This window comes from Molothrus aeneus, chromosome 12, assembly GCF_037042795.1.
Source record: "Molothrus aeneus isolate 106 chromosome 12, BPBGC_Maene_1.0, whole genome shotgun sequence".
Lineage (NCBI taxonomy): Eukaryota > Metazoa > Chordata > Aves > Passeriformes > Icteridae > Molothrus > Molothrus aeneus.
The window spans coordinates 20020333-20036151 of record NC_089657.1 but is presented as its reverse complement, the minus strand read 5'-3'; the positions used below and the strand labels follow the sequence as shown (position 1 = coordinate 20036151).

The window sequence follows — 15819 nt, the reverse complement described above, 5'->3', positions numbered from 1 at the left end:
AAGTGGAAAAATGGACAGAAGAGGTAGAAAAAATAGAAAAAAAACAAGGAGACATAAAGAGGAAGGGAGGAGAAAATCACGTCTTCAGCTTCCTATCTTCTTCCTGCAGTATCTCCCCGTTTCCCTTTCCTACTCCCGGTTCTCACAAGCATTCCCAACACACACTTGGGATGATACAGGACCAAAAACCTCAGCAACTTTTCTTGGCTTGATGCAGCCTTAGCGGGAAGCAGCGTTTCACCAACAGAGGTTTTAACGCCAGGGATGCTGACGGGAGAGGCGGAGGGCTCTGCTGCCTGACTTGGGGCGTGCTGCTGGGGCTCCCGGCTCGGGGGGCCACCCCCGCTGGCCCCCCCGCCCCGGGAGCGCTCCCCAGCTGTGGCAGGGACAGCTCCGGTCCCGCAGGCCGGGTCCCCGCCCGCCTCCGCGCACAGCGCGCTGCTCCCCGCGCCGCCCCGGGCCCCGCTCCCCAGAGCGCTCCCGCACCTCTCCCGGGGCTCTCCCGCCGCGGGGAACGGGGCCGGAGCTGCGCCGGGACGGGGCGCGGGCATGGGGCGCGGAGATGGGATACAGGGATAGGATGCGGGCATGGGATACAGGGATGGGATACAGGGATGGGATACAGGGATGGGATACAGGGATGGGATGCAGGATGGGATGCAGGATGGGATGCGGGGATGGGATGCAGAGCTGGGGATGCGGTGCGCGGATGGGGCGCTCGCCGAGCCCCCGCCGGCCCCCCGGAGGAGCGGCCGCCGTTACTTAAGCGCATCCCGGCGGCGGCGGGGGAGGCGGGGAGCGGCGGGCCCGGCGCAGGGACGGCCCGCGCCCCTGCCCATGCCCGGCTCCGAGCGCGGCGGGGGCGCGGGCGCTGCCAGGCGACGGGCGAGCCCGGCTGCGGCTCGGGCAGGGCGGGACGGGCGCGGGGACAGCGCCGTGCGGCGGAGCCCGGGCGGCTCCGGGCGGCTCCGGCGGCGGCTCCGGCTCCCCCGGCCGGCGGCCCTGCCCTCGCTCGGCGGCGGGGGCCGAGCGGCAGCAATGGCGGCGCGGGGCCGCCGCCCGCCCGGGCGGCCGCGGCTCTAGGAGGGGACGCGCGGCTTCGCGGGGCGCCGCTCCCCGCCGGGCTATTTATTCCTCCCCTCTCGCTTAAGTTGCCAGCGGAGCGCGCTGGCCGGCGCCTGCCCCCCCCGCGCCGCGGAGGTGCGGGGCGGCCATGGAGAGCCCCGCCGAGAACCCCAGCAAGGCGGCCGAGTACCTGAAGGAGCTGAACAAGATTATCGAGACGCAGCAGGAGCTGCTGGAGAAGCAGAAGCGGAGGATAGACGAGCTGGAGCAGCAAGTGGCCAAGTTGTACCACGAAAACGCCTGCCTGCAGGACGAGCATCACCGGCACCTGGCCACATGCCGGCTCCAGCAGGGCGTCCCCCCCGCGCCCCCGGGGGTGCTGAGCGCCATCCAGGAGAACGCCAGGCACGAGAAGTAAGCGCTGCCCGCCTTTCTTTGCCCCTTTTCCCCTTTTTCGCGCAGGGGGTTTCCCTAGCGGGGTTTCCCTTCCCTTTCCCCTCCCGCCTTCGGCCGCCCGAGGCTGGTAGCAGGGGGACTCCCTGCGGGGTGTGCCCCGGGCGGCTCGGGGGACAGCGATGGGCTGCGGAGGGGTGGCCCCGGCCTCGGTGCCCGTGTCTCACTCGCTCCCTGGCCGGGCTCCCGGGGGGTTTCGAGCCGGGGCTCCCCAGCTGCCCCGCTGTCCGTGCCCGTGGCTGTCCCTGCGGCCGCCGCCGCCCGCGGCGCTCGGGGGATGCCCCGGGCAGAGCCGCGGTCGCGGAGCTCGCTGGCTGGGAGCAGCGGGGCGAGCCCTGCCCTTCTCCCCGTACGCGTTCGCTGCCGCTCCGAGCGCCGCGGGGAGCGGGGGTACCCGGCGGGGGGAGCCGCCCAGCCCCCGGAGATGCCCCGGGCGCTGCCCAGGAGCGGCCCCTGGCTCCGGCCGCTATCGAAAGTGACCCGGCCAGGGGTCAGTAAACATTGGCCGCTCGCCACCGGCGGGCTGGCCCGGGCCAGCGCCAGCTCGCCCCGTTCGGGCCGCCTTCGCTCCCGGCCGCCGCATCTATTCCAGCCTCTCTAAGCTGTAATTAATCGTCTGCGTTTCCCCAGCGCTGCGAAAGCCGCTTAGTTGCGCGGTTCCGAAGCAGCAGGGATTCGGGAATAGCAAGAACTGAGGTCGGCGCTTTCCCGGCGTGTTTTTACTTCTGGAAAAGTATTTAAGGCTTGGCTTTCCCGGAGCGGAGTGGGAAAAGCATGCATGGGATTACGAGCCCACTTCGCTGCTTGACACAGCACAATGGGCTGTTTGTGATCCGCTGCGCTCGAATTCCTCAGGTTTATAAATACAGACGCGGCGGCTCCCGGCCGCCGCCAGCCCCGGGATGCGGATACGGCATCGCCTGAGCGAGGGCGAGCCCCGGCCCGAGCCCCGGCCCGAGCGGGTGCCCGGGGTGTCCGTCCCGCTGCGGGAGGCGCCGCTCGCTCGCCCGGGAGCTGCCGGGGCCCGGGGGAGCGGCTCGGGCAGCCCCGCTGGGCTCGGCAGCATCGCCCTCCGGAGCGCAGTGTCGGGCAGGGATGTCCCGGCACGGTGGAAGCGCTGCTGCCGCCGCTGCTGTGCTCGGAGCCGGCGGTGCTGGCGCTCCGAGGCAGCGTTTGCTCAGCGCTGCTGTGGAGGCTTCAGGAGGGTCGCTGGTCACTCGGTGTCCCCTTTGCCTGCTCCTGCTCCCAAGCCTTGCCCTTGGCCAGAGGAGCAGACTGGGAAGGGAAGCGGCTCTGCCTCCCCAGCGCCCTTCTTGCTGTCAGTGATAACAGAGCTTCTTTTCCTGTGATGCTGGGGTAATCACTTTAGTCTTTTTTATAAACAGAGGTGTCTCTCTGAAAGTAAATAGCTCCTTTAATAAACTGGAGAGCATGCTGTCATTTATCAATCAATCAGTCAATGAATCAGTCAATCAATCAATCCTTTAAGGAGAAAGAGGTGTTTCCAGAAAACCTGGAATATTTACACTAATCCTATCCTGTGCCTCCATGTCCAGTACCCGAGGATTTTTGTGGCTGTGCTTGTAGTACAAGATGTCAACTCAGCTATCTTGTCCCATTTGTCTCTTGTAAACGACATTACCAAAAATTGTACAAATGGCTTGCCTTGTTTGATAATATTTCTCCTCTGCAGCCCAGGACTCATTTGCAGAGCCCTCCTTGGGCAGGCAGCTCTGGGCACTCAGAGGCTTTTAAGTCTCTTAAGTGGATTTGATGCTGGGATCAGAATTAATCTGGGATATTTATGGCAGAGTTGTATTGCTTTGAGGCATAGCCTGGGGGCTTAGTGGGGAGCTGGGAGCCAGCCCTGTGCAGCTGCCCAGGCCCTTGGCCCACGTGCCTGCCTGGGGAGCCACAGCCTCGGGGCCACCTTCAGCTGGGCAGTCCTGCTGTCCCCTCTCCTCCCCCAGAATTGTTCTCCCGGGGGAGGAAGCCCCTTCTGTTGTGCAGGTGGCCCTGCCTGGCTGGGTGGGTGGCTGTGTCACCCCCGTGGGCCTGGCACAGGGGCTGTGCTGTGGCTGCTGAGGCCCCACGCTGTCCAGAGCAGGGCAGGAGCCACTCATGGCATCAGTTCATTCTCTGGCTGGATGCAAAAGATGGAGAAAGTCTCCAGCTTGCAAACTAGAGAATAATGCCCTTGTTTTAAAGGCTTCTCCCAGTCCCACTGTTCCCTCAGCTTCCTGGCAGCCCAACCTGCAGCTTCCAGGGGTCTGGAGCTCTGCTCTCAGGAGCTCAGCCTGTTTCCTCTGAGCCAATTGTCCCATTCACCTGGGGGATGTGTGGGTGGGCATGAGGATCCCTTGTTTGCTGAAGTTCAGTGTCAGGTGCCAGTGATGCTGAAATGGGCAGTGACCACTGCTCCTCCTGACACTTTTGTACTTCAAAGCTAAAAATAATGGAATCATTTGGAAAGGAAACCAGGCTTCTCTTAGTCAAATACACCAGGGCTTTTAGAAGTTGTCTTGTACCTTAACTTGAACAACTTTTCTAAACTGCTTAGACTCCTGCCCTGCAGCAGCTCCACCTGTGTGAGGAGGCTGTGGCTCCCTGACAGGGGTCCCATATTGCCAGATGTGGTTAACTTGTATAAAAGGAAGTATGGAAAAGTTATACTAGATAATATGACTATGGTTAGGTCTTAATAAAAGAGAGTAAAGAAATCTGACAACCTAAACAACAAAATCCCCACAAGTCCTAAAAGCTTTCAGTTCTTACAATGGAAGGAATATACAGGTGAAGGCTGCTTAAATAATTTGGAAAAGCTGGTGTAGTTATAGAAATTCTGTAGCTTGTGAGGAGGGGAACAGTTAATGAGCCCTGAGATAGGCTTCTGGAAGAAAGAAACTCAGTCCAATAGTTTGCATATAAATATATAAAAATAAGCTGGTTTATGCACTTCCAGAAAATCCCAGAGTGGGAAAAAAGTTTCTTTTGTGCCAGTTGCTGATGGAAGAAGGGAGGAAGGGAGGAGCAGAGGGCTGGGTGAGCAGGTGCAGGTGTGCTGCTTATCCTGCAAGAACAGACCAAAAAAGGTTCGGGGGCAGTCTCACTGATTTTACAATGATTTGCTGAGAGCAAATCAACATTACAATGCACTGGTGGAAATGAGAATAGTTGATAACGAGGCTTTGTTAGGTGTGATGAATCAGCACGAGGAAGACAACAATAGGTGTTTAACTCATTAAGGTGTTTAACTCTGAGTTGCATAAGGCTAATTTTGAGTGAATCCATTTCATCTAATGTTTGAGAAGCAGCAAGAGCCTCTAGAGCTCAGCTCCTCGGTGTAATTCAATAATGCACTTTTTGGGGGGAGTAAACCCAAATGCACTGCATTTTCTCACATCTATACAAGGATAGTTTTGTGTGTCTGAGAACTCAACACTGGCCCCTCTCAGCTTAGGGAGGCATGTTTGTGCTTATCCTAATCAAGTTAAAAGCTGTGCTGCTGTTCCACGGAGAAGGTGCCTGCTGAGAGGCTGAGCAGGAGGCAGAGCAGAGCTGTCTGCTAAGACAGAACCGTCTGAAGGAAGGGGCTGTGCTGCAGCTCGCTCTGAGTTCTGCACCTGGCCTGGCTGTTTTATTTTTAAATGAATCTGGGGCTGCTTTTGTTGTCTGGGCCACGGCAGCCCCGGATTGGAGCTGTGAGACACCCCCAGAGTGTCTGGGAGCCGCTGGGGTCCCGAGGTGTGCTGGGAGCAGCTGAAGTTGTTGCTCTGGTGACAGTCACATGTGAAGGCTCCTTGTGCCCTACATAAGGCAGCTTGTGACTTGGCCTGTGGCTGAGCTGCCCTGCACAGCCTCAGCAGCAGACATTGCATTAGTGTAGAGACCAGCAGGGCTTGTTTTCTCTCCCTCCAGAGATGTCCTTTGCTGAGACAGGCTGTGTGAATGACGCAAATCCCATCTCCCTCCCGCGCCGCGCTCCAGCAGCAGCGTGTTTGTGTTTGTGTGCTCCGCTGGAGGAACCCGGCAGCTGCTCCAGGAGGCTCCTGCTTGGGCAGCTTCTGCCTCCTCTGCCTCCTTGGCAGCAGGGATGGAGATGAAGCGCTGCTGCTGGCTCCTGTTTCTCCGGCAGCTGCTGGGGAAGTGTGCTTTGTGGGGAACCAGGGCAGTTCTTACCAGGGATGCACCCCTGTGGGTTTGTCTGGCTCAGCTGCTGAGGAATGCATCCATGTGGGAGGCACAGGTTGAGTCCAGGGTGAGCAGGTTATTCCTGCAGGGTGCTGTGTGTCCTGTCAGCCGTGTAGCAGGCAGGGATGGTGTGATTCCAGCTTTGGGCAGAAACTTGCACCTCCGAATAACTTAAAAGAACCCTGTTTGCTTCATTTTCAATCCATAACTGGAACAGTGGGACTGCTGAGCCCTGAGAGTGAGAGTTTCACACTGAAGGGAGTGCTTTTGCTTTTGAAGCCCTCATTCTGGGGTCATTATTGTGATTTGGACAGCAGGACAAGAGTGAGCATCCCTTAGAACAGGCATTTGTGCAGCAGCTGGCAGGCTGCAGGAAATCAATAGTGTGAGGAAGAAGATGTGAACTTGCTAACTAAACTCAGCTAAATTATTTTGGATCTCTGAAATATTGGCGAATTCTGGTACTTAATATCTGCTAAACATTCAGCTAAATGATAACACATAAAGACAAATTCATTTGCAAGCTGATATGTGCTGTATAATCAATAAACCAAGGCAGGGAGGGGGTGCCGGGAGCACAGGGATGACAGAGCAGAGTGCTGGTTATCAATAAAGCTCCTGGGAAGTCAGAGGGGGAAGGGAGAACATGGTCCAGAAAGAGAACAGCGGAAATAGGCGTTGTTTTGGGAGAGAAAAACCAGTGTAGCAGAAAGTAACCCATGCTGTAACACAATAGCTTTAAAGATGGTTTTGAAACTTGCAGTAAACATGTCCCATTTAGAGCAGAGCAGTACCAAAGAATTACCAGGACTCACTGGATGTGGAATCCTCCTCTGATGAAGCTTTTTATTGTGTTGACACAGAGCACAGCTTTTGAGCCTCCCAACTTTGCAGTTGTGTTCTGAACTTTAGGAACAAAGTGCATTTTTGTGCTCCTTGCTGCTTTGATGCCCTTCCTTGTGAATTCACTCTCGAGGAAACTGCAAAACACTTCCAGAGGTGCACTTCTGGAAAAGATCTGGAAATGTGCATGGATGCTGGGGCCTGGTGAGCCCCTGAGAGCTGCTGGGGGCCAGGTCTGAACCTCCCTTCCCTCCCTCCAGGCCAGCGTGGATCTGCTGCTCTGTGCACACACAGGTGTGGAGCTCCAGCAGGGCCCTGCTGGCTGTCCCCACCCACGGAGGGAAGGCCTCTCCTGCTCTGTGGTGCCAGTCTTTGCTGGGTTTTACCAGAAACCACAGCAGCCAGAGGAGCAGGATGGCCCCTGTGGAAGGAGGCTCTCACTGCAGCACCTCCGCCTGTCCTTGGCTCCTCACAACTTGGCAGCTTTGGGTTGGTGGACCAGGCAATGTTTTTGGGGTCAACACTAAAAGGCAGTGTTGCTTCTGAGCTTCCAGCTGGGTGGGGATGCTGAGCTTTGCCCACTCCAAGTGACAAACCATGGGGAGGAGCTGAAGAACAGACATGCACATCTCTGGACCTTGCAGCCTCCTTGCCCTGGTTATTTGCTCAGGAGGACAAGGCTCCTTCAGTCCTTAGGGAAGGTACGTTCTGGCAAAAAAAAATCAGTTGCAGCTCTTTTGAAAACCTGAAGCAAAATACAGCACACCCAAAAAAGTGTCTTCAGGAAGAGCTGATTTGAGGGCAGATCACAGAGCTCTGAAAGAATAAGAGCCAGGCATTTCAAGGTGTTTTCCTACAGCATACTGATAGGGGACTAAATTATTAACGTTGAAATAGTAAATTCTTAAATCCTCCTTGCCAGCAGCATCTCAAAAAGCTTAATTTGATTTTTTAGACCCAGCAGAAGAAGTTGGCTGTTGATGTGCTGGTCAGTGGTGCTGAGCTGAGCCCAGAGTGGGTGCAGAGGCTGAGCCTTCCTCCAGGGATTTCCTGAGGGCAGGAGGAGCAGCCCCTGCTTGACAGTGCTCAGGTTGGTGTCCATGGTGTGCTGCAGACCCACAGAGCACCACAGTGCGCTCAGTGTCCCTGGAGCTCATGGCTCAGCTGGGGCCATGGCCCCACCCTGGGCAGAGCTGCCCCAGTTTGGGGGCTTAGCTGGGGGTGCCATCCCCAGTTTGGGGGCTCAGCTGGGGTTGCCATCCCCACTTTGGGGCTCAGCTGGGGTCACATGTGAAGGCTGGGGTTGCCATCCCCAGTTGCTCTCTAGTGCCACTCTGTAGGCTCAGCTGGGGTTGCCATCCCCAGTCGGGGCAGAGCTGCCCCCAGAGCAGGCAGCCTGTCCCAGGTGGGTTTGTTCCATGTGCTCTGCCCCAGGCTCCTGCGTGCAGGTGCAGGGAGGTCATGCCATGCCAGGCCCCAAGGAGGTGTGTGGGAAGCTGCTTAGGTAAGTGGATTTTGCAGGTCAGAAGTAATTCCTGATGTGCAGCCCACACTTGCATTATTCTAATTTGATCCCATCATTCCGACTCAGGCCCTCTCTATTATGTTAATTGCACCTTTTTTTGGTGTGTTTTGCAGCCTGCAGATACTTTCAGGCTATACCTGCCAGCGCTCCTGCCTTTCATCTTAGCTCAGCGAGCCCGTGAATGAGGTTGTCATAATTCCTTTCTGCCCGTGTCCCTGCCTAATTGCACTGTTTTTCTCAGCAGAATTGTAGAATTGGAAATGGAGACAGTGTGAGCAGGCTGTGGTGCAGCAGAGCAGCGTGGCTTGAAGAGATGGATGTGATGGTGCATCCTGCTGGTGCTGGGTACCTGTCCGTGGGCTGCTCTCTTCCCCACATTCCTTGCTAGGAATTCCTCTCCAGATCCTTCATAGCATTTCCTAAAATACAGGAATTCTCAGCTGTTGTAGTTACTGTGCTACAGTGGGAGATGCTGGTTTTGCTGCCCAGAAATGTGGGTAGGAATTGTTGCTGTCAATGGTCATTGCCCTGTGGTTGAGGACAGGAGCAGGAGGTGTCTCTCAGTCCCTCCTGCTGCCCTGTTCCCTACCTTGGCACAAGGAGCAGGGGGACTGATGGCTCTTTTACAGCTGGGCAAGTCAGAGTTAATGATCTTCTCCTAATGGGCTGCTCAGCTGGGCTGAGAAATGGTTGTGTTAAAAAGCACACTTGAGACAAACAAGCCTCTTAAAATCCTGGGTGCCCTCGTGGCTCTAAACCAACTTGTTTGAGTTTAATGATGTTGTTTGTGTGGTTTGTGGCAGGAAAAACTAATAATGTTAAAATCAGAGAATGAATCCCAGGCTGGTTTGGGTTGGAAGGGACCACAAATCATCCCATCCTACCCTTGCCATGGGCAGGGACGCCTCCCACTGTCCCAGGCTGCTCCAAACCCCGTCCAGCCTGGCCTTGGGCACTGCCAGGGATCCAGGGGCAGCCACAGCTGCTCTGGGCACCCTGTGCCAGGGCCTGCCCACCCTGCCAGCCAGGAATTCCCTCCCAGTATCCCATCCATCCCTGCCCTCTGGCACTGGGAGCCATTCCCTGTGTCCTGTCCCTCCATCCCTTGTCCCCAGTCCCTCTCCAGCTCTCCTGGAGCCCCTTCAAACCCTGCCAGGGGCTCTGAGCTCTCCCTGGAGCCTTCTCCTCTCCAGGTGAGCATCCCCAGCTCTCCCAGCCTGGCTCCAGAGCTGAGTCTGCTGCAAAATGGCCAGAACTTTTTAAGAGGGTGAAGTGCTGCAGAACAGATCAGTTTTCCCAGCAGAACCTGAATCCCCGACTGGTGGGTTTTATTCCCGGCTGTTGTGTCCTGTTGGGTTTGAAGCACTCGGGGGGGCCTCCATCCCTCCCCATCCCGGTCCCTGTCCTGATTCCCATGCCGGTCCTGATCTCCATCCCGGTTCCGCTCCCGGGCCGTGCTCCCTCTGCTGGCTCCGCTCTCCCTGCTCAGCTGCAGAGCCACATCTGGAGCGTGGGACTGTTTCCAATGGCAACACCTCCGCTCCTCCTGCGTCTCCCCAGACGGCGGAAGGGCTGCTGCGAACGCAGCTGAAGATTCATGAGCGAAGTTTTGTCTTGAAGTGCCGAGACAAACTTTCTTTTCAAGTGGTGCCGTTTTAAAACGTTCGCAGGAAAGGAATTATTCTGCTGCGAGGTGTCTGAGTAGACTGAGTGCTACTGCTGTGCTAGATAAGACAAATGCTGCCACTGAGTAGCTCTCTATAGCGACTGATTGAAATATAATATACATTATTTGCATGTTAATAAGATTTCTAGTCAGACTTCCCCGGCAAACACAAGTGGAGACAAAGGCCTGCATGTCATACATCTGTAACTGCAGCACAGCAATTCAGATTTGCTAAATGTGAATTCACTTCATTCTGTAATGAGGCAAAGAAAGCAGCAGGGGAAGGTGGTGAAGCAATCTCCTGGCCTTCTGCAGGCTTTGGGATGCAGCTGGGAGTTGATGTTTGTCAGGGGTTTCCATCTTTGCTGGATTTCTCCTGGCTCACAATGACTGCAGGTGACTTGGGAGCTTTTAATTGCTCCTTTTGGGTGTGGAACATGGAGATATGGGGGAGCACCAGGAGATTGTCCTCAGACAATTCTGTTGGGGAATCTGAAGCCCTGGTGGAGTTAAATCTGGCCAGGGACATCAAGGACAACAAGAAAACTTCTACAGGAATGTCAGTGGTAAAGGGAAAGGCTGGGAAAATGTGGGCCCTGTGCAGAAGGAAACACACCTGGGACAAGGAGGGGGCTGAGGCCACCCAGCTCTTGTGTAAGCAAAGAATCATCTCTGAAGTTCTGACTGCATCTCAACGAGCAGAGCAGCTGTTGGTAATCCCTGAGTTAATAAGACACAGCTGTGGGGTGGTACCTTCACTAGGGAGGTGTCAATGGGACCTGAGTGTGCCCAGGTGAGTGTCCCAGGAGGAGCTGGTGGGACCCTCCCAGGGCCAGGGGGGAGCTCAGTGCTCAGGGGAACGCTGGGGCTGGGCAGAGCTGAGCAGCACATTGGGGTCAGCAGAGCTCAGTGCCTTGCTGGGGCTGGTTACAGGTAAGGATTGGACACTTTAATGGGAGTAAATCCTTTAATGTGAGTAAATCCTTTAATGGGAGGTGGGCACAACCTCTCTTTGCTTGACTGGTCTAGGTTGCCTCAATTTCAGAGGTTCACTGCAGCAACATTTTGTTTTTTCTGTGAAGGTAATGTCTCGCTGCTCACACATGGGGAATATAAAATCTTGTTTGTTTGTCTTCTGTGTGCTATTAATGGTCCTGGAAATACAGTGAAATGTCAGGGATGCATGTGAATCGTTGCAGACAAATGATTGGCTTCCAGTTCAGGTCCCATCAATCTGCAGCCTTGATCTCTTGGTATGGTTTTCTGAATTTAGAAAGTTATATTTCACTAGAATTAAGGTGATCTTTTGGGTTTTTTTTGACAAATGATAAGAAAGCAAACCCACTTGCAATGGATTGTGGTGGATAACAATATTCTTTCAGCGTGGTTTCTTGGCAGGACAGGCAGGGCACTGAGCCTTTGGGTGCACCCAGAGCTGCTGCAGGGGTTGCTTGCCAGGTCTGCTCTGGGGATGCTCTCCTCAGTGCTGTGCTGGAGCTGGTGCTCAGAGCAGGGAATAGAAGGGGAAGGTCCATGGCAGGGCAGGGGATGTGAGCTGCCCTGAGTCCCATGCCCAGGGCAGGCTGCAGGTGGGATTCTCCTCCTGTGGTGCAGCTGGGACCTTGTGCTGTGCTGGCTTAGGAGGGACCTCAGGGGATTGCAGAGCCCTGAGTCATCCTTCTTCTGCATCCTTGCTGCTCACCTGGCCCTTCACCTTCCTTCTGCCAGGGAATTCAGAGCAGGAGCTGGCTCAGAAATGTTCTGCTGGATGCTCCTTTGTTCCCTCCTGGCTGCCTTGGGAGGCAGGCAGGTATTCCTCTGGAAATTTAAGCATTGCTGTTCAAACCCAAAGCACCCTGACAGATCATTATTTTAAATTTTTGGCTGGAGTGCCAGGATCCAGTGGCACCATGGCCTGGGCTGTGTGTGCTCTGTGTTCCCTGAGGTTTAGGCTGCCTTTCTCCAGCTCGTGCTGAGGTGTCCTTTGAGAGCAGGTTGGGCTGTTTGTGTGGAAAGTCCTTGTAGTGACAGCAAAGAAGGAATTCACAGTTGTAGGAATATTCCCTGGGGGTTTTATTTGCTGCTGGGAGTTCTGATTAATGGCTCTGTGTTGTGGAGAACAGGTATATTTTGACTTTTCCTTGCATTCCATCTTTCTGTGTAGCCCAGGGCAGAAGAAGAATTTGATTTTGGTTTCAAGCTGGAGAAGCAGAGTGCACTCCAAAGAAAATCTCCTTTAGTCTGTTCATCCTGCCTGGCTCTCTGCTTCACCTAGGCAGGATTGTGGGTGGGCATTCTCAAACCCTCAGTGTGACTCTTGGTAAAATTCACTGCTAAAACCAAACCCTCTGTCCTGATCTCTTTAAAGGCAAAATTAGCCTTTATCCTCTTGTATCTCAATTCACGCACATAACCTGGGTGTGCAATGCCACAGGGGTGAGCAGCCTCTCATTACAGGAAGGCAAAGTGGGGATGTCTGACCCTTCCCATGGCTCCTTCCTGGAGGATTTTCCCCTTCATTTAGCACAGCCTTTCCTGCTGTTGATCTCCCTGATTGAGACCCAAAGATGAGGCCCTGCTGTGCAAGGGGGGGGGGCTGGGATCCAATGCAAATGAACCAGCTAGATTTGAATAAGGAAAAAAAAAATCTGTGTTCAGCTTTCAGGCTTGGTTCTATTTTAAGTTTTTAATTGAGTCCACCGCTTCTTGAGTGCTTGATGTTGTCAAGGGTTGAGAGAATGACTTTGTCTTTCAGGAAGGGAGGAAGCTGACTTTATTTCAGGTTTGCTGAGATTGTGACACCAGTGCTCTACAGAGTTAGTGCTGACATGGAGCACTGCCCCTGCCCAGTGGGCTGTGTTTGGGCTGTGCCAGGCAAGTGTTTGGAGATGAAAGTGCCAGGTGTGGAAGGGAGGAGAATCAGGAGTGAAGGAACTTACCTGTGACCCTTTTTCCAAATGGCTTGGGAGGAAAACTTTGAAGGCAGTGATCTGAGACTGTGCATGGAATTCAATAGCTGCTCCTGGCTTGCATTGCAAGGAAATTCTAAATGGGTGATAAAAACTACTTCACATAAGGTAGGAGAAACCTTTTGAATCAAAGGTCGAGAGTTCTTCCTGCTCATATTTATTTCAAGTGGCATGCAGCTTGCCAGGCCCAGGCCAGGCTCCTGTGACCATGTCCTGCTGTAGATGGAGCTGACCTTAGTGCTGGTTTAATTTTTAATCAGAGCCTGGTGTGCAGGTGACTGGAACTGAAGGAGAGAGGCAGGGAAATTAATTTCTGCTCCTGCTTTCCCCAGTTGCCAGGGTTGTGCCTTACAAATGGCCTTTGGTGCTTAAAAAAGTGAATGGTTGGGCTTGGATCTGGATTCTGTGTTGAGCAGCACAGGTTGCTTTTAATCCTAAAAAGGAGATTTGCTGAAATCTCTTCAGAGCACAGTGATGAAATGGGGTTTTGGTTGTGCCCCAGTGCTGCAGCAGTGCAGTCCTGTGCAGCATTAAGGTGGGTGGGGGGTGGCTGCAGCCTCAGGCTGCCAGGACCAGGGGCATGGGATTACCAGGGAAGAATGATGAGGAGGACTCCATGAGATCAGAAGGCTAATTAATTACTTTATTATACTATATTACACTACATCTAAACTGAAACTGCACAAGCACCCAACAAAACCAAATCTCCTGACTGACCTCAGGACACAACTTGCAGAGATTGGTCAAGAAAACAAAACACACCACAATCCAATCAAGCAAATTCCTTCAGGTAAATAATCTTCCGACACATTCCACATGTTCCAAAACACAGGAGCAGTAAATGAGATAAGAATTATTTTGATCTCTGTGCTTCTCCAGGAAAAAACCGAGAGCAGGAATTATGTCTCCCTCTGTTCAGAGGGTGTGGATGCCACCCAGGGGATCCCTGCAGGCTCCTGTGCTCCCTGTGCAGTGTCCCTGTGTCCCCCCTGGGGCTGCTGCCGTTCCTGGGGCAGGGCTGGGGGAGCTCTGGGGGCTGCAGAGATGAGCTCAGGAGCAGCTCAGTGTGTGAGCACACATCCCTCAGGGGCTGTGCTGGAGCCTGGGCAGGGCTCAGGGCTGTCAGGGCATCAGTGACACCTCAGGGTCTCCAGGGGGACTTTAGACCTTAGAGGAAGCCAAGAGTCCTTGGAAAAGCAGAGAGAACCTGGTGGTTTGTGTGGTTTTTCCTACTCTCTGGTCTCCTTCAGTGTAGTGACAACTTTAGGTGGTAGAAATGTTCCTGTCTTGGAACTGATCACTGAGAGCCTGCTGCTGCTATTGGTGCTCCAGAATGGATACCAGGCTCTCATCTCACAAGGTGTTTTTATGTGTTGGGAGTGGTTTTTAAATTTTATTTCTTCACCTGCCTTTTTTTTCACCTATCTGACCCCTTCCTCCAGTGACCTGATCTCCACCCAAATGCATCTGATCAGAGCAGCTCCTGCTCAGGGGGATGAGGGCTCTCTGCCCTCTCTCTTGCTTGCTCTGAAAGCAAGAAGAAAGGAGAATTCTTTAAAGCACATTGCAGAGTTATGTAACCTCTCGAGGAAAGTGCTTCCCAGCACTGAGCTTTCCCTATTATGTAATGTGATACATCACCAGAACTTGCTGACACAAGCCATGATCTTCACCTCCACTTGCTCATGAAAAACCTGGTATTTCCTTGACCTCACTTGGCTCTGAGGACTGTGGGCACTATTAGGGCCTCGTTGGAGTATTTTACTCTGGACTAAGGAAAACTGCTGGTAAATCAGGTGCCAGTCTGAGCTGAAGGAGTGCTGTGTGTGGTCTGAGTTTGTAGCTTTGCTCCTGTGACTCTGTTCTTGTTTTAAGTGCCTTTTTGCCTTTAAATAAGTGCTTCCCAGGCTTTGAGCAAGGAGCAGAGGTGGTTTCTGTGTGGCATGGCATGACCCTCTCAGGCTGTTTGAGTCATCTTGCTGTGAGTGAAGGAAGTCATTGAACATCTCAGAATGAGATGAAGAATCCTTTTCCAGCTAATGTGATTTAATTTGGAATATACTTCACTCATGCTAACAATGCAGTGAACCTCAGCATCACCAACATACTCAACCGCCCTTACAAAGGCACCTGGCAAAGGTCACCAGAGCTTTGCTTAACAATTCAGCTCATGCAGGTCTGGAACTTGGTCAGTCTTTGTGCATTGTGCTGATTTATGCTCTGCTATTCTATCTAGGAATAGACTGTGTGAAGTGGCTGTTCAGCAGCCTGCTGTTGTGACAATAAATGCCATGGAACTGGTGTGATAGGCTCTGTGATTTTGGTGGTGATTCCAGTCCTCAGAAGACTGAGCAGTAATCACAACTGGTTCTGTTTTCCCCAGGGCATTTATGGACTGGAACAAACTAAACACTCAAAGCCTTTTGAGACAAACCTTACAAGCTTTCCTCTAAAACCCTTAGAAAAGGACCTAGGAAGAGCATTTAGAGACAACTAGCCAATTTGTAAGCCATTATGCTCCTTGGTAGCTGAAATGCCAACAAAATATCTCAAATTTATGTCACTTGCTCAACTGAGCACAGGATTTCCACTTTGCTGCCTGTGCTGAGTGCTGGTTTGGGCTGCTGGAGTTCCAGTGAGGCAGGAGCTGCTGCTGGTAGGGATCTCCTGACTGCCCCAGAGCTGCTCCTTCCCAAAGGATGGGACTGTGCAGGAGTCTGCCTGAGTAACTCATGTCCACTGCACAACATCACCTTCACCAATTGCAATGTTTGCTGTAAGGCAGGGGAAGTAACAGGAAAGACTCAAGTGTGCTGCTTCTTGACTTTCTGCCAGCTGATCAGGGAGTGAGTTTTACGAGAATTCTTGGTCAGAATCAACAATATCTTCCTTTAACTGAAGCAGGTTGCTTTTATTTCTGAAGAGCAATGTCAGTGTGGGGTGGTTTGATCTTCATGTGTTCAATTCCTGGGAGATGGAGGAACTCAAGTCTCTAATTAGCTGTGTGTTTGAAAGAAGTCAGAGTTCTGAGCTGCAATAATTGTGTTGTCTGGGATGTGGAAACAGCCAAAATCAACAGCAGTGCCTGGGGATGGGGAAGCTTGGAA

The 15819-nt window shown here is 53.6% G+C and overlaps 1 protein-coding gene across 5 annotated transcripts in view; it reads left to right on the top strand.

The window, feature by feature from the left end:
- Nucleotides 1-233: 233 nt before the first annotated feature.
- Nucleotides 234-15819, top strand: part of IQSEC1 (IQ motif and Sec7 domain ArfGEF 1) — a 302049-nt gene continuing 286463 nt past the window's right edge. For 2 of the 5 annotated variants that reach the window (XM_066558306.1, XM_066558307.1), the window contains exon 1: nt 1076-1479. In XM_066558306.1, coding sequence (XP_066414403.1) covers nt 1214-1479 — 266 coding nt within the window. In that variant the 5' untranslated portion in view covers nt 1076-1213. Of the gene's footprint in view, nt 250-1075; nt 1480-15819 lie in introns of those variants that run through there. The other 3 variants (XM_066558298.1, XM_066558301.1, XM_066558299.1) reach the window with 3 other exon arrangements.